At 54.2% G+C, this 21,155-nt stretch overlaps 10 protein-coding genes across 10 annotated transcripts; 5 read left to right on the top strand and 5 right to left on the bottom strand.

The window, feature by feature from the left end:
* Positions 1-1,212: 1,212 nt before the first annotated feature.
* BO72DRAFT_447452 (putative mitochondrial oxaloacetate transporter (Oac)) lies at positions 1,213-2,948 on the bottom strand. The gene is made up of 6 exons (XM_040944543.1): positions 2,664-2,948; positions 2,522-2,596; positions 2,309-2,438; positions 1,780-2,251; positions 1,577-1,722; positions 1,213-1,519 (listed from the first exon to the last, which is right to left on the bottom strand). The coding sequence occupies exons 1-6, from the start codon at positions 2,678-2,680 to the stop codon at positions 1,427-1,429; spliced, it is 933 nt and encodes a 310-aa protein (XP_040802013.1). The 5' UTR covers positions 2,681-2,948; the 3' UTR covers positions 1,213-1,426.
* Positions 2,949-3,291: 343 nt separating this feature from the next.
* On the top strand, positions 3,292-4,520 carry BO72DRAFT_458196 (WD-repeat containing protein SWD2; the record flags this gene model as incomplete). Its single annotated transcript, XM_040946367.1, has 3 exons — positions 3,292-3,399; positions 3,464-3,689; positions 3,742-4,520. The coding sequence occupies 3 exons, from the start codon at positions 3,292-3,294 to the stop codon at positions 4,518-4,520; spliced, it is 1,113 nt and encodes a 370-aa protein (XP_040802012.1).
* A 183-nt stretch (positions 4,521-4,703) lies between these two features.
* BO72DRAFT_427624 (uncharacterized protein) lies at positions 4,704-6,837 on the bottom strand (the record flags this gene model as incomplete). The annotated part of the gene is made up of 1 exon (XM_040942986.1): positions 4,704-6,837. Exon 1 carries the CDS (start codon positions 6,363-6,365, stop codon positions 4,704-4,706), a length of 1,662 nt encoding a protein of 553 aa, XP_040802011.1. The 5' UTR covers positions 6,366-6,837.
* A 65-nt stretch (positions 6,838-6,902) lies between these two features.
* On the bottom strand, positions 6,903-9,370 carry BO72DRAFT_427620 (putative integral membrane protein (Ptm1)). The gene is made up of 7 exons (XM_040942985.1): positions 9,056-9,370; positions 8,796-8,993; positions 8,412-8,737; positions 8,316-8,356; positions 8,194-8,268; positions 7,532-8,142; positions 6,903-7,478 (listed from the first exon to the last, which is right to left on the bottom strand). Exons 1-7 carry the CDS (start codon positions 9,137-9,139, stop codon positions 7,200-7,202), a joined length of 1,614 nt encoding a protein of 537 aa, XP_040802010.1. The 5' UTR covers positions 9,140-9,370; the 3' UTR covers positions 6,903-7,199.
* Positions 9,371-9,576: 206 nt separating this feature from the next.
* On the top strand, positions 9,577-10,770 carry BO72DRAFT_476964 (uncharacterized protein; the record flags this gene model as incomplete). Its single annotated transcript, XM_040947407.1, has 2 exons — positions 9,577-9,662; positions 9,738-10,770. The coding sequence occupies 2 exons, from the start codon at positions 9,577-9,579 to the stop codon at positions 10,768-10,770; spliced, it is 1,119 nt and encodes a 372-aa protein (XP_040802009.1).
* A 60-nt stretch (positions 10,771-10,830) lies between these two features.
* On the bottom strand, positions 10,831-12,250 carry BO72DRAFT_83271 (DUF4112 domain-containing protein). Its single transcript, XM_040950760.1, has 3 exons — positions 11,738-12,250; positions 11,451-11,665; positions 10,831-11,387 (listed from the first exon to the last, which is right to left on the bottom strand). The coding sequence occupies exons 1-3, from the start codon at positions 11,810-11,812 to the stop codon at positions 10,892-10,894; spliced, it is 786 nt and encodes a 261-aa protein (XP_040802008.1). The 5' UTR covers positions 11,813-12,250; the 3' UTR covers positions 10,831-10,891.
* A 358-nt stretch (positions 12,251-12,608) lies between these two features.
* Positions 12,609-15,492, top strand: BO72DRAFT_402696 (decapping enzyme complex catalytic subunit DCP2; the record flags this gene model as incomplete). Its single annotated transcript, XM_040942220.1, has 3 exons — positions 12,609-12,639; positions 12,715-14,423; positions 14,574-15,492. 3 exons carry the CDS (start codon positions 12,609-12,611, stop codon positions 15,234-15,236), a joined length of 2,403 nt encoding a protein of 800 aa, XP_040802007.1. The 3' UTR covers positions 15,237-15,492.
* Positions 15,493-15,559: 67 nt separating this feature from the next.
* BO72DRAFT_527141 (YgfZ/GcvT domain-containing protein) lies at positions 15,560-17,008 on the top strand (the record flags this gene model as incomplete). The annotated part of the gene is made up of 1 exon (XM_040950086.1): positions 15,560-17,008. Exon 1 carries the CDS (start codon positions 15,596-15,598, stop codon positions 17,006-17,008), a length of 1,413 nt encoding a protein of 470 aa, XP_040802006.1. The 5' UTR covers positions 15,560-15,595.
* A 110-nt stretch (positions 17,009-17,118) lies between these two features.
* BO72DRAFT_447447 (putative cell cycle control protein (Cwf23)) lies at positions 17,119-18,653 on the bottom strand. The gene has a single exon (XM_040944542.1). It carries the CDS (start codon positions 18,539-18,541, stop codon positions 17,231-17,233), a length of 1,311 nt encoding a protein of 436 aa, XP_040802005.1. The 5' UTR covers positions 18,542-18,653; the 3' UTR covers positions 17,119-17,230.
* A 737-nt stretch (positions 18,654-19,390) lies between these two features.
* BO72DRAFT_527139 (uncharacterized protein) lies at positions 19,391-21,145 on the top strand (the record flags this gene model as incomplete). Its single annotated transcript, XM_040950085.1, has 3 exons — positions 19,391-19,478; positions 19,539-19,928; positions 19,990-21,145. The coding sequence occupies 3 exons, from the start codon at positions 19,391-19,393 to the stop codon at positions 21,024-21,026; spliced, it is 1,515 nt and encodes a 504-aa protein (XP_040802004.1). The 3' UTR covers positions 21,027-21,145.
* Between the last annotated feature and the right edge of the window lie 10 nt (positions 21,146-21,155).

Below are 21,155 nucleotides of genomic sequence, written 5' to 3'. Positions count from 1 at the left end.
TAATGGATACACGTCTTTCATTCCATTTTCGCTCTACGGCTGACCCATGAGCCATTTGCTTTGCTCCAGTCAGACCACCGGCCAGTCGTCCTTCCGGTGCTCTAGAACTCCACTGTTCCAGCAGCTGCAAGCCTGCAACAAGTTTTACAGCTCTCTCCACATTCCTGGAAAGGTACAAACTGCGCTGTTCACCTCCATCGGCGTCTCTGCCGCTTGTACTCCGTACCCTAGCGCGTTCGTGTTTCGTCGCGCTATTCCATCTCGGGTCTTAATGTTGGTCTCTATCTTATCTGATCAAACTGAATCGATCGCGATCCTCGCTCCTGAATGCGTGCTGCTGTCAATTTCGCTGTCTCGATTGCTGTCTATTAGACATTCCATGGTGTTGCAGACTAGGTAGTCTCCATGAACACCTCCCATGCCTAGACCCCTCACCGGTCCTCTGTACCTTACAGATGACTGCAGTTGCTTAGGCAGCGTTTACGGCATCCTGAGCAATCAAGCTGAGCTCAGCTGCCGATCCCCACCGGCGTAAATCCGTGGCGAAGTTTTCTCAACTTTCATGTCCGTGCTCAGACAGAACGCGACGCGCCGGTCTGTTTCCCAAGTCCCCCTGCTCCACCACCACGGAATTACGGGATTCTCTGGGCCCCTTCGGCACCGCTGCCTATCCTAATGCGGTAGCCTGGCTCCAATCTAGATTCCATGGCGAGCTCTGGGGCCGCAATTAGTGGGCTTTGGGCAAAGTTCTGTTTCCGTCCGGTCGGTGATGACGTCCTACATGTCCGAGACGCGTCCGCCGTGTTTTGACTGTTGATGCGTAGGATCACACCCTCGCCTGCTCAAAGGTGCTGTGTAACTGTAGTGCTCTGGATGGGTCAATCAATTGGAGCTGGCTTGGATAAGTACCAAGCTTTGTAATCTACCCAGTTCTAGTTACACTGTATGCCGTGCGATGGAATCCGTGTGTGCACCACGCGTCGCGTTTTGGGCTGTCGATCCGACAGGAACAACATGCGAGCTACGACGATGTCATCTCGGACAATCCTGGTCTATACTGGGGCGAACTAAACATTGGGCTACATAAGGGCCCACTTGGGTCCAACCAGGAATACGATTTGTCTAGCCTTCACCTGGAGCTTGTGGTGTCCGTCCCATCTTTGCCCCCTTGCCCACACAGAATTATCGCAAATGGTATCAATTGACTGCCTCTTCTGAACCAACTCAATTTGTCTTCTTTAGAGGTCTATGATATCTAACATCACGCAACTAATCAAGGTGAAACGCCTTATGTGCACAACAAGCCGAGCAAGCAGATGCCATTACTCAACCATGTAATCCCTGGTTGAATATACCGAAATGCCTCTATAAATGTTTTCGCAAGGTAGGAATGGTAAGGTGAAGTCGCTGGACGAATGCCGATCATTTAAAGTCGAGCCTTGAGTGAGTCGGAGAGGAACCGGTCCTCCAGTCTACGCATGTATTTGTTGGTCTGTTCGGCCAAGCTGAGTGTCAAGATCTAGAGATCAGTTAGCGATCGGTTGCCGGACTTCAAAACCCTCTGCTCTGGACTTACGGTGTGTGGCAGGATACGGGCAAGATGGGCGAAATATCCCTTATAAATTGCAAGAATGCCTTCAGTGCGAATGGTCTGGAACAAGCAATCAAATGCGCCCTTGTACAGGTTGCCGGTCTGGTTGTACATTCTCGACATAATAGTGTCTGCAAAAAGAGTCAGTTTGATCACGCTGCTGCGAATACAATATGGGACAAACATACCAGGAGGGTGCATGACACAGCAAACCACGAAGCCGGAAGCCGTGCTGCTGGCCAGGTGCAGAGCGGGCCCGTCTTCCATACCAAGGTGCTTCGTCAAGCGACGCTTGGCGAAGAAGTAAGTCGGCAGCTGAACCGAACTACCGAAACCGGTGCGCACCATCGCTGCGCCTACACCGCGATACAATCCCTTCACTCCCTCGGTTTTATAGATCTTGCTCAGGCCGTCGAACGAGTTGCGATAGTTGTGCTGTGTACCGACCGGAAGGAACGGCGAGAAGGATTGTAGACGGGTCTTGACAAGGAAGAATGGCGAGCCAGCTGCGGCGCCGATGATGCCTGACGTGGCACCCGCGAAGACGTTGATTCCCAGGGACTGGACCTGGCTGTCTTTGTAGATCGCATTTGTGATGCCCCCGCGCAGAGGTTCGTAGAATCCGAGACGGCACCCGTTCAACAAGACTTGATAGATATACTGAGAAGCGCATTAGTCCGATGCGGCACCCTGTTGCTCGTCGTGGGCGATACTTACGGCAGAGCCAATACCCCGAAAGAGACCGCGAGGCCCCTCATTCTGCAAGATCACCTTGACACCGTGAAATACACCTCGGTATTTCTTGACCGCGTCGGTCTTGGATTGCAACTCTCCTTGCAATTGTAAACTAGGATATCCATCAAGTCAGCTCTGTGTCTTGGGGAGCGCCGGCTGGCAAGTGAGGACAGGAGCGCATGGGTGCAATCATACCGGATCTTGACAGTCTCAAAGCTGTGAGTTACTGTGACCGCACCACATGCTGCAACACCTCCTGCAAGGAAAGCTCTGGATAGAAAGTCGATCGAGTCAGCGCGATCGCGAAAATGACAACTTCGATATGGGTGCGACAAACCCCGTCGTCGTCGACATGGCGGCTCAAGGATCGTCTCCGCTAGCGGAGCAGAGTCAACTGGCCTTTGCGCGTAAAATGCTGGGATCTGAACCGTGGTAAGAAGGCGGAATTGTCTAGCTGTACGACAGGCAAGAAGATCCAGAGAAGGCGAGGCGTGAGATCTGGAGAGTAAGATGTTCAGTTGTCGGTGACACGGTCAGGCATTATTCAGCCGATGGAGGGTTGCAGGCCAACATGAATGAATAATTCATGCAGGCCAGCTCTCCAGCCGGGGGCCGACTTTCTGACGTTCGGCTCGGATTCCGTGACTCTCAATTGGTCCACATGCTGCATTTTCCGCACGGGGCCTCCGACCATCGGCCGATCTGCTTAGGTCAGCTCTTAAGAGCCCCCGATTATAGCCGGCGGGGCGGAACAATGTTATTTCGGGAGAGCTTCAAACGCGAGCAAACAGGCTGGGGAAGGCGTGTTTACCACTGCAATTCCGATAAAGCTCTATTCAGAGCACCTCAGCGTGAGACGATACAAGCTACAGGCGCGCACAGTTCTGCTTGTGTCCCATATTCAAAATAGGCTTTCGTCCTTGTATCTTGTCAACAACGCGATCGTTGCTCACCTAATCGCAAGCATGTCGGATGTACAATCCACACCCGCGGCGCAGCAGCAGCAGACGCAGCAGCCGATGGTCCAGACTCAAAAAGTGTCAGACATCATTCGTAGCTTTCGCCCGACCAAGGTGAGTGATAAGAGCTAGCTATAACTGTACGCGCTGCTTCTCTAATGCATTCTCGTTCTCATAGGCCTTCCGCCCTCCGAAGCAAGACACTGCGAATTATGTGACGTCGTTGGATTTCGATGATCAGGGTGACTACTTGGTGGCTTCCGGTGACGACGACACCATTCAAGTCTTCGACATCAAGGAGGGCAAGTCTACAAAGTCCGTTCCCAGCAAGAAGTATGGGGCTCATCTGGCGCGCTTCACACACCATTCTCGTCAAGTTCTGCATGCTAGCACCAAAGTCGACGGTACGTCTCTTAGCACGGTGTCTCGTGTTTTGATCTGTACTTATCCTTCCAGATTCGCTGCGATTGCTCGACCTACACAATGAAGGTTACGTGCGGTATTTCTCCGGTCATACTGATAAGGTGACGTGTTTGGCTCTGTCCCCTGGCGGTGACTCCTTCATATCGTGCTCCAAGGACGACACGATCGCCCTCTGGGATCTCGGCTCCCGAAACGCCCAGGGTAGGCTGAAGCTCGCAACACCTTACCTCGTTGCCTTTGACCCATCCGCATCGGTCATTGCGGTTGCTTCGCAGTCTACTTCCTCCGTTCTGCTTTACGATTACCGTAATTACGACAAGTCCCCCTTCTCCACCTTCGATCTTGCCCCCCACGAGGAACGATACACGCCGTCAACGCGCGGAAGGGCATGGACCCGACTTGAGTTCTCGAATGACGGAAAATACCTGCTTGTGGGTACCGATTATCATGGGCATTTCATCCTCGATGCTTTTGAGGGTTCCGTGAAAGCATTCTTGGTTGGTAGGGCTGGATCCCCGGGTCGGGCTGCGCCTGTTTCCACAACCGGGAAGCCTCTCGGACAAGGTGACGCATGCTTCTCGCCAGACGGGCGATATGTGATCGGGGGATCTGGAGATCAACCGGATGTGCTGGTGTGGGACTTGCAGCAGACCCCTGATGCCAATGGCCTACTGCAGCCAATGACGAAGCTGCCTCACCGTGGTCGAGTTGCATTGGTGGAATACAACCCCCGCTATAACATGCTGGCTTCCGCCGACAAGGAGATTGTGTTCTGGCTCCCGGAAGACAGCTCCAAGCCATCGGAAAAGTAAATGTATTTGATGACTGACAACGGCCAGCCGGTGTGCCCTTTGCGAGGCATCATTATGACAGGCCATTCTCACTACCAATCCTCGCACCTGAATAGAAGCGAAGGACACTTAGAAGACCGGTATGACACCCCTCTTTCCTTCAAGCGGTGGGATCTATTGTCTAAAGCAGTTCAGTATAATCATCTAGTCTTTGCGGCCCTTCTCTTTCCCTATCAAACTCCTCGCTGTATCGCATACCCAAATCGAAGGCCCCTCCAGACTATCGTCTGCCCCTCTATTCCTCTCGACAATGGACTCGATTTGTTTAACCACCGTGCGATTGCTTGATATCGTCATCACACCGGCAGCCCACCCGTACAAGAACACGCTGTGGTTGATGTCAGATAGCACCTGCTCGACCTTTGCATAGACAGGCGGAAGTCTGGCGAGATCCTTCGCAGAAGCTATTGTGGGTTTCGCATTAACTGTCACCACGGGAAGTCTCCAATCAGCAGGGATCTCATAATCGGACAGCTTCTGATAGGCCTCCCTGAGGCCCTCCAGAGTACATTCAGCAAACGAATCATGACCCATTAATATTCTCATCCGCTGCTTCTCAGTTTCGGTGCCGATGATGTTGACGATTTCCTGCATTCTCTGGGCGGCTTCTTCGGTGCAGACCAGATCACGGCCTACCATTGCCGGCCACAACTCCGTGGGGAGCAGTGGGCGGCTGTGCTCAACCTCAATCTGACGATTGATGGCCTTGTGATGAATCGGGGAGGTGGAAATATCTTTGTAATGCGACAAGTCCGAGACTGCCGCGAGCAGCAATGTACAGTCCATATTTAGGGTAGACGTGAAATGCTTGAAGGGCTTAGGGAGCAGCCTCTCCAGCGCTTCAGCCTGCGTGGTCTCGCTTTGCGAAGAATATACATTCTCCCCACAAGTCACATCGATCCCATACCCACGTATAACCTTCAGCAGACCATCGATCTCGGGACTCGAGCCTTCCTCTATCTTAGGAATGACGAACCGCAGACGCGGCGTTCTATACCTGACCCTCGTAACATCAGCCGCTTTCCTCATATCACTAGCCAGCTTGACCAGCTCGATCTCATCATCATCATCCTCGTCCTCATCATCTGTCCCCGTCCCATTCTCATGATTCCGCAGCACTGTCCTCGGAGCCTCATCCTCCGAATCATCCGCCTCCCACCCTTTCTTCGCCATCTCAAACAACAACCTCGTCTCCGAGATGGTCGACACCTTCACCCACTCCTCCCCATCCTCCGCCACAATATCCACAAACACACTCTTCTTCTTATCCTTGCTGCTCCTTTTACTTTGTTTCTGCTCCCCGGCCCCATCATGACTTATCCCCGTCCCCTTGCCCGAGATATCAACCTCACCCCCCCAATAAAACCGCTTCCCAAATGCCACCAACCCCGAACACGACCCCTTCGCAATCGCCCACACCGCCTCGTAGAACGGCAGATTCGACGACCTCAACGCATGCGTCAACCGCGCCCGCACCTCGTCGTCGCCGTCGCCATGCTTTCCGCCTGCATCATCATGTTCCGGTGCTGCTGCTGCTGCTGCTGTAGCTTCCTGCACCTGCGCATCGAGCTTCTCCAGCATACGCAGCTCGGAGAGCACGCTCGAGCGCAGCGACCGCACTTCCACGATCTGCGGGTTGCGTTGCGTCTGCGCGAGGAGCGATTGCAGCGCGGTGAGTTCAGCGAGGAGGGTGCGGCATCGGGTGACGAGGGTCGTGGAGATGGTGAGGGTGCTGCTGCTGCTGTTTGTGGTGGTGGTGGTGCTGCTGCTTTGGTAGGAGGGGTCGGAGGGGTTGAGTTCACCCATTTTGTTGGGCTGGGGCTCGGGTTCTCTGGTCGATTTGGGGGATTGAGGTTTGGGGGTTTGGCGTGGTAGGTGGTTTTCCCGGGTGTTGGAGGTGAGTTTATTGGGTTTGGTGGGGGGGTTGTTTGGGTTGGGTCTGATTAAGGTCCGCGGCGGCGGCGGCGGGGTGGAGGGGTTCAGGTCTGCGGTGCAATGTATACTCAGGATTTTATCGGCAAGAGGGGATTCGGGGACTCGGTGAGGGCGTCGAGAGAAGGAGGTAGAAGGGCGAAATCTATGTCTGAGTCATGGCTGGAAATGTGAGGTTGTTGGCAGAAATGAGACAATACTCGCGAGCTGCTCGGGGCTTGGCCATGGCAGATGACGGCTGCTTGGCTCTTTCCAAGCGCGAGCCGCGGTGCGTGTTGATGGGGAATGCCTAGTATTCCAATCATTGTGCCCAATTCAGGCTATCCGGACTGTCGCTGGAGCTGGTTTATACTACCTTACTACTGAGTAAGGCTTTCATTCCTATCAAGCTTCTCCAACATAGACCACATCCTAAAGCACAAGTCTTCATTTTGAACTAGAATCAAACACACTTTATACACTATGTAACAACAAAATACTTCATCCCTCATCAATGAAAAGAAAGAAATTAAAAAGGCTAATAACGAAACTCACTGGGAATTCACCTTAGCCAAACGCCATGATATGCCTTCAAGCAGATTAAAGCGAAATTGAGCCTCCAATCCTACACGGCAACGGTTCTCGGGATGCAGGGAACTCTCCCCCGGCCACACACATAACGCCTTCCTACTGCGGCCACGAGCTACCCTGCAACCCTGGTATGACCACTCAGTGTTTGCCGGTAAGACGCTGTCTTTCACTGGAATTGCGCGGCGACTCGTCCTCATCATCCGACCATCTGTCGCCGTCTTCGCCAACTGCGAAGATGGTCTCTCCGTCCAGAGATTCCCGGGGGCGTGATGCCGAGGGAACAGGCTTCGGCGGGATAGGCGACAGGTCACCACGCTGTTCATGGCCGACGTGTTCTTCAAGGCCACCGAGTGCGTCTTCCTCATCCAATGCACTGCCGAACGAACGAATCTCGAAACCATCGTCATCTTGGGCAATCTGCAGATTCGGTCAGCGACAAATCTTTGAGACTCCGCACACAGGAGACATACCTCATCACTCATCGCAAAGCGGCGGTTGTTCGCAGTGGGTCGCCACAGGTAGGCGACGAACGCAATGTCAAAGAGATAGACAATGTTGAGCCAGCCATCCAAGACGAACCATCTGGTCTTCCAGTGCTCAGGTACAAAGCTGGCTTCACTGTGTCCAGCAAAGTTGATCGAGTTGAGGAAGAAGAAGCCGAAAATCACGATGATGCTACCAAGGATGCACCACCACAGTTTCTTATACATCATGGCCTTCACTTTCTGCTTGCGGTCGATCAAATCCTTCATGGTGGCGTTCAGTGAGTTCAATGTCCAGACATAGAAAGCAGTCAATGTTCCCGCAAGTGGCAGGACAATGAGCAAAACTAGTGGACCGGCGCTGTCGGGAGTGATAGATAAGCTTGCAACAGCGTAGATCACAGCGAAGACGAAATGGGTGATGGCGAGAACGCGGACATAGATCATAGTTCGTCCGAGCGAAGGTTTGACAACACCGTATCCCATGCACACGATGAGAAGGAGGAAGAATGAGAAGGAGTTGCGGCCTGCATTTAGAACGGCTACTATGATCATCAACGCTTTCGCGCCGCCATTCAAGCCGTGCACATTTTGATATTCTGTTCAAGATTAGAGAAGCATCGCAATATATGGGATTCGATCCGGCATACCATAGAATCCCCAGGTCATCGCCTGCTCGACGATCAAGAAGACCAAGATCGCAGTGATGTAATTTTGCACGGGCACTATCCTATGTCAGTCAAGTTCGACTCCCGGGCAGATGTTGACTTACAGATATCGTGACGATTCTGCACATAGAGAAAAGCCCAGAACCTGTCGTCATCATCAGCTGATTGCCTCAATAAGGATATAGTGTCGATGAACATACGCGCCGACCACAGCATAGACAATGGTTAGGCCACCATAGAACGGCAGCTTTGCAATTTGTGCCGCTGGGAGCTCTCCATACGAATTCCTGAATTCCACAACGGCCTTGTAGTCGGTTCCGGAGTATCCGTATGTGCTCACACAATAGAAGCCGGTCTTTTTGATCGGATAATTGATGGCGGTCGGATTGTTGAGATGCACGGCTTGAGTGATGATGGAGAACTTGGCGGCTTCGGTAGCGTTCGCAGCGAGGATAAACGAGCCAATCTGATCTTCCTTGCACAGATCTGCTTGAACACTGGCTTCGTCGCAGATAGTTTCGATCACCTAGAAAGCATTGGTTGATCAGAGGATATTCACTCGAAAGCCACTCCTCGAGACATACATCGGAGTCGCCGGGCACAGGCCGCCCGATGAGGTTCTCATCAGTCCATTCGAAAATCACCAGGCTGACAATGGGATCACTGTCGCCAGCACTCGAGTCTTGGACAAACTTCGTCAGGATAAAGGGGTCTACGCTTCCACCCCATGCTTTGCGGCTGTACATTCCCGAGCATCGCTGCCGACTGGCTTCATCTTGTGTCTAGAAAGCACCCAATGTCAAAGGTGAGCGATGGAGACTGTGTAGGACGAGGACAAACGCACCAATGCAACTTCATTAGCAAGAACATGTCCCGCAAATAAGGCTGTCAAGCCGAGAGTCTGAAGCCACCCTCTCATTCTGACCATAAATAGGAGCTAACCGGTGGGTTACTGCCAATACACAGAGCTCCGGATTCGCCGAGCGCAGAAGATGGGGTACGGGTTTAAAGCATATGAAGGTACAAGGGTGTGTGAAGAAGGCAGACTGTCAGAAATCAAGAGAGAGGGAGAAAGAAAGACTCCCAAGGACAACCGACAGTTGGTTGCGTATAGCTTTCGGAGAGAATGTGTACTGTCCAGCGATCGCACGAATTCGTGGCTACAACCTGAAACCGGGGAAGCCGCGCGTGTTGACGGTCCCGCCGATTGAGGATTATCTAAGCCCGTGCTGCCACTGAAGAATTTCTGCCTAGGTTTTCCCAATCGGCTTCCCGCTGCCCTGCTTTGCTTGCTTGCTTGTCAATCAATCGCCGCATTTGAACCCGATCGTCTCACTCACTCACTAGGCTAAACAATTTTACAACATGCCAGGCAAGGAGATTCCAGATCGCTGCATGAATTGCCGCGAGGCGCAACCCGCCTTCATCCTGCGCAGCCGTCATGTCTGCCAGTAAGTCTTCTGGATCGCATCTGGTTTGGGAGTGGCGCCGCCCGCAGTGACTGACAGAAAGTGCCCCTCTTCTAGGGACTGCTATATACGCTTTGTCAAGTACAAGCCCTTCAAACGCACGGAGAACTATCGCCTTAGGAGGAATATGCCCCTGGATGGGCCCTGCAAACTCTTACTTCCTCTCTCCTACGGCCTGTCATCTACAGTCATGCTGCACATGTTGCATGAACAAGTCGAAACCATGCGACTCAAGCCGCATGGCCCCAAGGGATATGAGCTTCTCGTCCTAACCATCGATCCGTCAACCATAAACCCTTCGATTCCTCCGCACAATGAAGCCTTCAGTCTGGCTGAGAAGCGATTCCCTCACTGCTCCTTCACGACCGTTCCTTTCCACAGCATTTTTGATTACGACCCCAGCATTAGCGAAGTCATGTCACTGTATGCGCACGCGAATTTCGAGGATCAAACTTCATTGTCGAACCAGGAGCGCCTTGAAGCTTTTCGCTCGTCGATCACAAGCGCAACCTCCAAAGCGGACGTCGACAACATCCTTATCAATCGACTTATCGTCGCATTCGCAAAGAAAATGGAGTGCCGAGGCATAGTATGGGGAGATTCGGACAGCAAGTTGGCTGCCAAGACTCTTGCGAATGTTGCAAAGGGCCGCGGCTCCGCGGTGACCTGGCAGGTCTGCGATGGGATATCTCCATCCGGACTCGAGTACAACTTTCCTCTTCGGGACCTGTTCACTGTTGAACTGCGCAACTATGCTAGCTTCATCCCAGAACTTTCTGATCTCATTATTCCCCATCAAACGGTTTCGGAGAACACGCTCACGAAGAACCTGTCAATCGACGAGCTGATGGTTCGTTACGTGCTCACGCAGGGTGAGAAGTACCCTGGTGTGATGTTGAATGTGACCAGAACAGCAAGCAAACTACAGTCTCCCAGCGCTTCCCCGGCCGAACAGCAATGCAGCCTTTGCGGAGCTCTCATGTTCAAGACGAATGCGACATCACCACAGGCCACAGGCCAGCACTCGGACAGCTTATCTTCCCAGATATGCTATGCATGTGCTCGATCTCGACCTGATCTAAGCTGCTAAGAGTTGGCAGTGCAGACATTAAATATGATTGTGCGCGATATCTAACATTATACTAATCATGCGAATATGGGATCTCAGTCTCTCTCTGTATCCTTCATGCGGGCTAGCACGCGGCTCATTCTCAGCGCCTAGCGGATCGCGTGTTGTCGACGACGCCTCTTTCGAGATCGTCATCGCCGGGGGCTGCGCCGCCAAACCATCTTCTCTGCGACCGATTCCTTTGTGGATGTCTTGCTGGTTCGGGCACCGCGGGACCGTCAGTCCTAGAGTGCTTCCTGCTCCGATGTCTCCTCGGTTCCTCTATGGCGCCCTTGTCGTATCGGTCGAATTCTTCGGGGAGACTGGCGTCTTCGGGTGCATCGTGTCTTCCGCCATGCTTTGAGAGCGCCTTGGCCCCTTTCTCTCGCAGATGCTTCTCTAGGAGCACGGCATTCCTTGTGTTGCACTTGTAGACGGCATCTGCGATGTCACCCACGAACGGCACAAGTCCTATGAAGAAATCGATCACCACATTGATCATCATCATCATGCGCAGGCTTGCCGGAAGACCTCCATCGATGCCCTCGCAGGTCCGAACGACCATCAAGGCGAGTGCTGCATCGGCAGCATCTCCGGCACTAGTGTACTCGGCGCGTTAGTTTCTGCCTGTCAGCTTCGGTTTCATCACCGAAAGGACTTACAAAGGAATTAGCCCAATCACACTTCCCCATCCAAACCTTATCCCGCACAAATTGAAAAGACTATAGTCTAGTCGATATGCTCTTCTCTTGACTTGCGTCAGGACTTTCTGGTCGTGGTCTGATAACCCCGGCGGTATCGCTTTCCGCCTCTTCTGTGTCTTTTTGCCGAAGGCTCGTCCTAGGCGGGAGGCTGGGACTTCTTCGAAGTATGGATCCTGCCAAACCGCAAGTTTGTTAGCTCATGGGCTGTGATAGAGTTTTTGGTGCAAGTAGAGAAGGATATTTACCTCCTGGCCAAAGTGGTTTCTGGCCGTTTCGCCTAAGATCCTTTTGCCAACAAGCGATGCAATCTTAGTCGTCATATCTCGTGGTTGTTTCTTTTAATTTCCCAGAAAATTCTGTGTAGGGGAGTCTTGGTTGCAAAACCTAGAAGGCCTGCCAGCAGAGGGTGTCTCGGGTTATTTGTGAATATTCTTTTATACAATGACCCGCACAGACACAATTTCGCTCTTGTGAAATTTTCCTTGACGTGCTATCATGCTCAGCTGAAGAAGGAGGTCAGCAGGTTTAAAAAGCTTGTTGTAACCAGTCATTGACTTCAACGTCGATCGACGCGAGGCACGAGCAACCTCCGACGTCATCGGCTGTTCTTCGACCCTGTTACGTAATCCCTTTGAATTGCACAACACGGCACTTGTCACCAGCCACACCACCACATGTCATACCGTGGTGTTACTGGGTAGCTGCGCCACAATATTGTGGCGTGTGACCGAATGGCGCCCCCCCCTCTCCCGTCCGGGCATTATTGATCCCGTCTCGGACTTGTTGGTGCTTACCGAGCTCTCTTCCAACCTGATCAGGCCGTCGTCGGGTGTCGAGCTGAGAAGAGTCACCTTCCCTCTAGTCTATCCTTTATCATTTGCTTCCCTATTAGCTTCATTCCTGGTGATCAAGCCATTGATTCGCCTCTATTCCTGTTTCACTCACTCTCACCAAAGTACGCTTCAGGGGTGGCGCTCTGCCAAGGCACCCTTCCTTGAAGCTGCAGCCGCGCTGTGCTGTCCCCTCCACCTCTCTGTCTAGCGCTCTCTCCGATTCATCTGGAGAGCCATCTATCTATACTTACCTCTGCTGAGATGCTAAATCACGTTTTTCAGTATGACAGAAACAAAAATGCAGTTGGAAGACTGTGAGTTCGGCTGTGACGCGCGGTCTTCTGCGCCGCCTCTGACATGAGTGATGCTGACACGGTGGTTCCCCCCAGGGCTGGATGATTTATGTGTCCGCTTCATCATCAACCTACCACGTGAGGAACTTGAATCCGTTGAACGTATCTGTTTCCAAGTCGAAGAGGCACAATGGTTCTACGAGGACTTCATCCGGCCGCTCGATCCGGCTCTTCCGTCGTTATCCTTGAAAGCATTCGCCTTGCGCATCTTTCAGCACTGTCCTTTGATGTCGCAATGGTCGCACTATCACCACATCACCGCCTTCTCCGAGTTCTTGGCTTATAAAACCCGTGTACCCGTTCGCGGAGCCATCATGCTGAACCAGGACATGGACGAGGTGGTCCTAGTCAAAGGCTGGAAGAAAGGTGCTAACTGGAGTTTCCCGAGAGGCAAAATCAACAAGGGTGAGAAAGACATCGATTGTGCAATCCGTGAAGTCTACGAGGAGACAGGCTATGATATACGCGAGGCGGGGCTCGTTCCGGAAGAGAAGGACGCCAAATACATCGAGATCACCATGAGAGAACAGCACATGAGGCTGTACGTCTTTCGCGGAGTGCCACAGGACGCCCATTTCGAGCCTCGTACTCGGAAAGAGATCAGCAAGATCGAGTGGTACAAGCTCTCGGAGTTGCCGACACTCAAAAAGAGCAAGCAGCAGGAGCAAGGGCTGGTTGTGGCTAATGCAAACAAGTTCTACATGGTCGCCCCTTTCATGCACCCGCTGAAGAAATGGATTGCTCAGCAGAAGAAAGCTGAGATCAAGTCGCACTCCGGAGCCAGGCACCTTGTGCAGACTGAGGGAGAGCTGTCGATGGATGAGGCACCCCAGGCTGTCAATGGCTTCACGCCTAGCCAGCTTCCTGCCCAGCTGGCCACCCCGAGCGATTTGCCAGAACTCGCATCATCTCACGATGCTTCGTCTAATCTCAAGCGCCTTCTGAACATCAACGGCCTTGCTCCTGTCCAGGATAATCCTGCGAATGTAGCCACCCCTGCGGATAACAGGACTATCACTTCGAAGTCCAATGCCTTGTTAGAACTCCTCAGGAGTGGCTCGTCGCAAGATGCTCTTCCGCATGCCCCTGGACCCGACAAGGCATTGCCGCCACTCGCTATTCCAGATGGTCTGCCACCATTGGGACCCCCTTACCCTGACACGGCCTCTTTCCCTGGATTTCCTCAGCAAGCTCAACATTTGCGAGGCCCTGTGCCCATGAATCCTGTGCAATTCCCGCAGACTCCAGTGTCTCGTGCACCGGTCTCGAACATTGGTGTACCACCGCTTGCTCGACCAGCTCATGTGGGTCATGCGGGTGCACCACCTGGTCATCACGGAATGCCGCCGTTCTTTGAGCAGATGCTCTCGAATCCTTCAAGGTACGATCCTGTGCAAGCAAGCTTGCCCACGGCGCCGCAACCTGGCCCGGCTCCATACCAACGAACTGGAGATCCCCAATTCTCTCATTCAGCCCAGGCGCCAAATATCCAGGGAGCGACTGTGCCTCCTGCAAGCAAGCTTCCACCGCCAAAGCTTACGACTCACTCTCTTGCCTTGTTGAACGTGTTCAAAGACGACTCTCGCAGGACGCCCAAAACATCTAATGCGAGCCTAGTCCCACCTGCGGAGAAGGTTGCGCATCATGACAGGCGGCCCTCGCAACACCAGGATCAACTCCTAGGTTTGCTGAGAGGGTCTTCTGTCCCTCCAACACCGGGGCCAGCGGAATTGCCAGCCCAATCTGTCTCTCCGCCCAGGAAACAGATTCTGCAACGACCACGTGGGGAGCACAGCCCCGCCCGGCATCCGGCAGCTCATCGGAGAGTCCCATCGGCCACGAAAGACCTGCGGCAGTCTTCCGCAGTGCCCAGTCCTTTGTCAGGTATGCCTCAGCCTATGGCATCTTCCAAGCCCCCCCCTAAACGAGGAGTCAATGGATCGAATCGCCGAAACAAGAAACTCGAGCCGGCGCAAACGCTCGCGTCGCCTATTACGATCTTGCCCAGGCCACAATCTGCAAAGAAGGAACCGGGCTCGCTGCCGGCATCCTCACAGTCATCCCGGGCTCCTTCGCGCAACCGTGCGGCAAAGTCAGGCACTCCGGAGCCGGCGAAACCATTCCAGCCTCAAATTCTCCGCCGCTCCGATAACCCGAACATTGTGGATCTGTTGCCCTTGAAAGCTCAGGTGAACGAGCAAGATCAGCAGCAAGCCGGCACTCAGCCTGCCATTCCCAGGCGGGAGTCGCAGCCTCAAGTGAACTTTGACCGCCGTCCAAGTCAGACGCCTGCCCAACGAGAAGCCTTGCTGTCCCTCTTCGGGAGAGCACCTGCGTCACCAGGAGTTTCACCTGCCGAGCTTAGCACATCAGCACCCAAGACCGCGGGTGCCTCTGGTGTCGTTAGCCCACTCACGCCATTGAACATTACTGCCGCGTCCCCGTTTGGAAGTGGAGCGGACGATGGCCAATTCTCTCTTTCGAGCCGGGTCGCTTCGCCTGATAACAAGGCATTCTTACTTGGTTTTCTTGAAGGTGTTGCCAAGGGCAAAAAATAACCTCACTCAGCTCACTGGACCCCGATGAGGGTCAGGATCGATTAGATAGTTTTAGGACTCAATTTAGCGACTGCCAACGTCAAGATTTTGAGTTATTGTCCTGCTTAATATGAAACGTGCTTATTCTCCGGTTGTAATTGACCACTTTACAGTGTTGATCATGTATGATTCCCAATCAGTGATGATAACTGACTGGCATGCGGGCCGTTCAGCTGCGTAATACCGCGGAATTATGTCATGGCTCTTGATTGTTTTGCCTCCCCATACCGCCTAATCCGCGGATATCAGCAGCCTACCGTATCTACACATTTCTGAGCCGAGCAAGGACCCCAAGTCAGCGTCACCTCGCAAAGAGAAGAATGATGTTAACCAGTCCCCCACGCACCGTGTGCGCGCGCTGCATCAGCCGCGGCCGACACTTCTCCACGACCGTCCATCAAAGTGCTCAACCGCGCCGCGACCATGGGACTCCCGCTCCCCCGCCGGAAGCCGGCTATACTCGACTCACGAACAGAGGCCTCATCTCCGTGACGGGGCCCGACAGCACCTCATACCTGCAGGGCCTGGTCACCCAGAACATGGTCAAACAGAGCGCCGAGGGCAAGGGCTCGTACGTCGCATTCCTCAACTCGCAAGGCCGCATTCTGAACGACGCCTTCATCTACCCGGCTCCCGAGACCACCGGATCCTCCTCCGCCGACCCGGGCTGGCTCATCGAAGCGGACGCCGCCGAGCTCCCCGCGCTCTTGAAGCACCTCAAACGCCACAAACTCCGCGCCAAGCTGCAGCTGTGCGCACTCGACCCCACCGAACGCACCGTCTGGGCCTCGTGGAAGAGCCACAACAATCAGCACGGCGACGGCCGCTGGGCCGCACACAGCATGGGCGGTTCGGCCTCCGAGGAGGAGGGAGGAGCCGGATGGGGCACCGCGGGCGCCAATATCACAGGCTGCGTGGACACCCGAGCCCCGGGATTCGGGCTGCGACTCGTCACGCCGGGCGACGCGGACCTGCGCACGCATCTCGCGCGCCAGCTCGAGGAGGCGGACGCCCAAGAAGCCAGCCTGGGGTCCTACACGGTGCGGCGCATGCTGCGCGGCGTCGCCGAGGGCCAGACGGAGATCCTGCGGGCCGCCTCGCTGCCCCTCGAATGCAATATGGACCTGGCCCAGGCCATCGATTTCCGGAAGGGCTGCTACGTCGGCCAGGAGCTGACCATCCGCACCCGCCACACCGGGGTGGTGCGCAAGCGGATCCTGCCGGTGCAGTTGTATGCGGATCGCTTACCGGAGGGAGTCCCGGGGGGGCCGGTTTATGATCCCTCGGTGGACGCGGGGCTGCTGGCACCCCCCGCCGGCGTGCAGGGTTTGGATATCTCCAGGGTCGGCCCGTCGAAGGGCCGCAGCGCTGGGAAGTTCCTGGCTGGCGTCGGGAATGTCGGGCTGGCGCTGTGTCGGTTGGAGATGATGACGGATGTTGCTCTCTCGGCGGACGGGGCCACGCAGTTTACCCTGGATCGGGAGTTCAAGATTAGCTGGGATGCGGCGGCGGCGGCGGAGGGGGGTGGGTTAGAGGGGGCGGAGGGGGACAAGATTCGGACTGTCAAGGTTAAGGCGTTCGTGCCGCCGTGGACGAGAGAGTATATCGCTTCCGGCACGCAGCAGGCTCGTGCTCGGGATCCGATTCGCGAGGGCCAGAGGGCGAGGGAGCTTGCTGAGCGGTTGGCGGCGGAGGAGGAGGAGGAGGAAGAGGACGCTCGACTGCATGAGTAGTTCCACTTGTCCGTGGGTTTTAGATGTACAGTAAGTGTATGTATGATAAAATGATCATGTGTAATTTAGATAGAAGGCTAGTTCAAGCGGATCAACTTGTTTGTAAGGGTGTCGTAATTCTTTAGTATGGGTATCTCTATGCTACAGCAGGAAAACTTTCTATATACAACAAGACCAGGCGATTGCCGGGGTCCACCGACAGCGGCCGAGATGCGACCAACCTTAGGAGGCTTGGGCGGCCGCGGCCTCTGCAGCATCTGCGGCTTCGTCTTCCTTTCGCAGTTGCTCTTCCAGAGCTTTGCGTTCTTTCTCCCGCTGGGCGTTCCGCAATCGCATCAAGGTCAACTCTTCCAGACTCGGGGCACTCGATCCGTTGGGAGCGCCAGCGGTAGGGGCAGGCTTCGGGGAGCTGGCGGCCGCGGAGGCAAAGGAACCGAAGGAGGGCGCCTTTGCGGGACCTTTGGCAGCACTGGCAGTGCCTGCCGCTTTCAATCCGGCGAAGTTGAACGACGGTTTGGGAGCTGCTGCTGGTGTAGGAGCGCTGTCTGCTGCTGAGCCGGGAGCGGACGATGAGGTGCCGTTCGAAGCCTCCGCGCCGAGCTCAGGCTGAGCGCCCGATGCCCAGAAGACCGACTCAACGACCGACCAGTCACTGCCGGCATCGTTGCTTGCTTTCTTCTTCTCACCATCCAGAACAGCAGCGTGAGCGCTGACAATGGAGGCGAAGATGACCACCCCGGTCGCGACGGTCTTCTTCTCGCGCTTGTCGCCCAGCCGCTGCCTCTTGTCCTTGAGAAGCAGCACATTCTCGACCTTGCCAAACGGCGCAAAGAGCGCCCTCAAGCGCTCCGCATCCAGATCCAAGCCGCGGCCCTCACGCACCCAACGCACCTTCACCCCGCGCTCCAGCTCGGGGACATTCGTGCCCCCGCCTTCCCGCGACCGGTCGACCTTCTGCGAGCTCCGATCGGCCGCCTTCCTAGCTTCCTCCTCCTCCAGCCGCATCAGCTTCTCCTCCTCCTCCATCTCCAGCTTGATCTTCTCCTCTGCCTCGCGTCGCCTGCGCCGCCCATCCTCCGCAATCCGATCGATCTCCCTCTGCAACTTTGCTTCTGCATCATCATCCCCATCCGCCATCGTCCCCATCCACGACCTCTTCACCCCCCGCCGCTGCTGCTGCTGCCCTGCGGCGCCCGCGCGCTCCCTCGCCTCCAGATCCTCGCGCATCTTCCGCTTGGCCGAATCCATCATCTCGCGCTCGCGCTGCTTGCGCTGGCGCGCCTCGCGCGCGTTGTCGTAGAGCTGCCGCACGGCCGGGTCGGAGAGGACATCGTAGGCGATCTGCAGGAGGTGGAACTTGTCGATGTCGGCCGGCGTCGGGTTGGCGATCTTGTCCGGGTGGTACTTCAGGGCGGTGCGGCGGTAGGCGCGTCGGATCTCGGTCTCGGCTGCCGCCGGGGAGATGTCCAGGAGCGCGTAGAAGTCCTCGGTTGAGGCCGCGTGGGCTTTGAGGTCGTCCTTGGAGGAGGACATTGTGGTGATTTGGTTTTTTTTGGCGGGGAAAGTGAGAGGTAGTGAGGTTTAGAGAGAGTGTCAGTGTAGAAGATCAAAGTTGAGTGAAAGGGTAGGTAGGTAGGTAGGGTGCGACGGATTGTTGCGCGTCGTTGGGCGTGAGGAGCCGCTGGTTGGAGGTGGTTGAAGGTTGGAGAAGGAAAGTTGATGGTCGATTGTTTGGCGGAGCGGAAGTCGTTGGCGGTGGCGGAAAGTCGAGCTGCCATTAGTTAGTAGTTAATGCTATTAGCTTGCTCCGCGATACATACCTACCTAGTTGTATCTTAAGCGTCACATGGTCTTGGTAAACAGCTTTCTCAGTCAACTCTTGTCGTCCTTTGGTTGTCAGAATTGCTCCACTGACTGATTGTACTTGCGTCCCATCCACTCTAGTCGTTGCAAGGTTGTATCGTCTTTAGTATGTTCTTTTTGTTACGGTTGCACGGTATATGTTGTCGGGTATGCTACCGGAAGCCCGCAGTGCAAGAGACTCGTCCAGAGCCTCCAAATTACTCGTGGTGATAAGGAGGGTTTAATGGATTTGAATTACATACTTGAAGCTAGAGGAGGTCTTGCTTGTCAATCCTTCAGTGCTGAGGTACCTTCTCGTGATTACCTCTTTGGGTAAAATGCTGCATGCCCGGCTCCTTCCTGTTCCAGATGTTCTGCTCGACCGGCGCGATGCTTCAGACTACAAGCATTCGACATGATCGTTTTCTACCATACAAAATGCCGTCCATCTATACATTCATTCTATAGAGGAGCGCGCATATGCTCTCTCATCTGCTCTGAGATACTCGCCGTTCAGCAGCTCTAGTTTTGCTCTCCAGAATGGCTGACAGCACTATACCATCGCCTTCGCAGTTGGCGCTCGCGCTGGCCCTCGTCAAACATAAGCCAGTCGGAACCACCATGAAAGGTAGCCATAGACGTTCCCTGGTTGAGTCAGCCGATATGAGGTGTACTAAGCAACAATTAGATTACTTTACTCGCATACGACAATTCATCAAAGCAGGGACGCCGACAGACCGGCCCACAAGCCGAGATCAGTTCTTCGACAGTGTCGCATTCTGGCAAAAAGCATACGAGAAATCCGAGGCCGAACAGAGCAAACTCCTTGACCGGATATATGAGCTGGAACAACGTAGCGAAAAGCTTACCGCCAAATTGCATGGCTCGAATGCTGTCCCCAAAGATTTGGTACAAGGATCCACGAAGCGGAAGGCAACCTTAGATGCTAGTATGGCTGGCACTACTACTTCAAGGAAAAAGTCCAAACAACAGACACAGACACAGAGCAGAGCTTGCATGCTGACTGAGAATCTCTCCAATGGGCTGGACGGTCAGCTACCTGAATATCTTGAAGAGCGTAAGCTACTCCCGTCATAACGTTGAGAAAAGATTCCGGAAGCTGAGAAAGATTCGTGCAGCTACAGCATCATTTGTGAGGAGGTTCTACGCTCTGCAGAAGATGTTGCAGCGAAGTCCCAATACTCCAGCTATTGCGCTTGCTACAGGTGAACTGTGCTCCGTCGCAGAAAACGATATATTCCGTGCAGTCCAACGGCAAGCTGGTTCCAGTTCAGAAGGGAGAGATGCGTCCGTTGTCAAGAATCCAAGTGTATCGGCGGTTTTGAACAGCATATACAGCGCCCACCAGCTACTGCTTAGAGCATTGAAGAAGGTCCCTTCAAGTGAATCAGCATTGCAAGGCCGTGGCCAGATCATTTTCCACATTGCTCGACTGTCTGAAACAGTTATCAAAGCGTTGGGTATCCATTGCCGATTCAATGCTAAGCAGCAACTTTCAACTGCGGCCTCAGCGACCAAAACAAGGTCCTCTGCGAGGTTGAAAAGGTCTAAGACAGGGCATTCGAACGATAAGATCCCATCAAGCACGAACGATGAGGTTGCCCAGCTGATGAGTCTGCTACTTTGCAGAATGGCTCTTTCATTGGACAGAAATTGCTCAAAGACCTCAGACCTACGAAACGGTTTCAGCTACGTGTTGCTCAGTCGTGTTGGCGAGTTACTTTGTTTGTTCGTCTTCAGAGACCTCCATCTACGATCCGATCTGGAAGGAGACCCTACTAATCTGTCACTCCCACATGGCCTGAAGGATGCGCAGCTTGACGAGGAATCCGTCCTAGCTGCTGAGATAGAGGCCAAACATCTCATATCACCCCTTGAAAGATTGCTCACCGTACTGAACCCACCGTTGTTGCCTGAGGAGCTCAACTGTGCGGTAGGAATCAAAGGAAGGCTACAAAGCACTCTTCTGCAAGCGGTATTTGGTCAAGACTCAAGATTCGGCGAAGCTTTGCGCCCTCTCCGCCATGACGATACTTTGACCATCTCCCCCAACACGACGCCTCTCCCTGAGCAATCTGTATCGGAATGGTTTGTTCAAGAAACTTGGAGACTTCTCGGTTGGGACTTGGTGGCAGGTTCATCATTGAGTGGATAATGTCCCGGGTGTGACTGTAGGATCCACCCCTGCTGTCAGGTACCCAAGGTAACATACAGCTACTATATCTTACGCAATATAGCTTGTGGCACATATAGATACTGACTCAAGACGCACGTATACATAGTC

Source organism: Aspergillus fijiensis, assembly GCF_003184825.1.
Source record: "Aspergillus fijiensis CBS 313.89 unplaced genomic scaffold BO72scaffold_19, whole genome shotgun sequence".
Lineage (NCBI taxonomy): Eukaryota > Fungi > Ascomycota > Eurotiomycetes > Eurotiales > Aspergillaceae > Aspergillus > Aspergillus fijiensis.
This window is presented reverse-complemented; position numbering and strand designations above follow the sequence as displayed.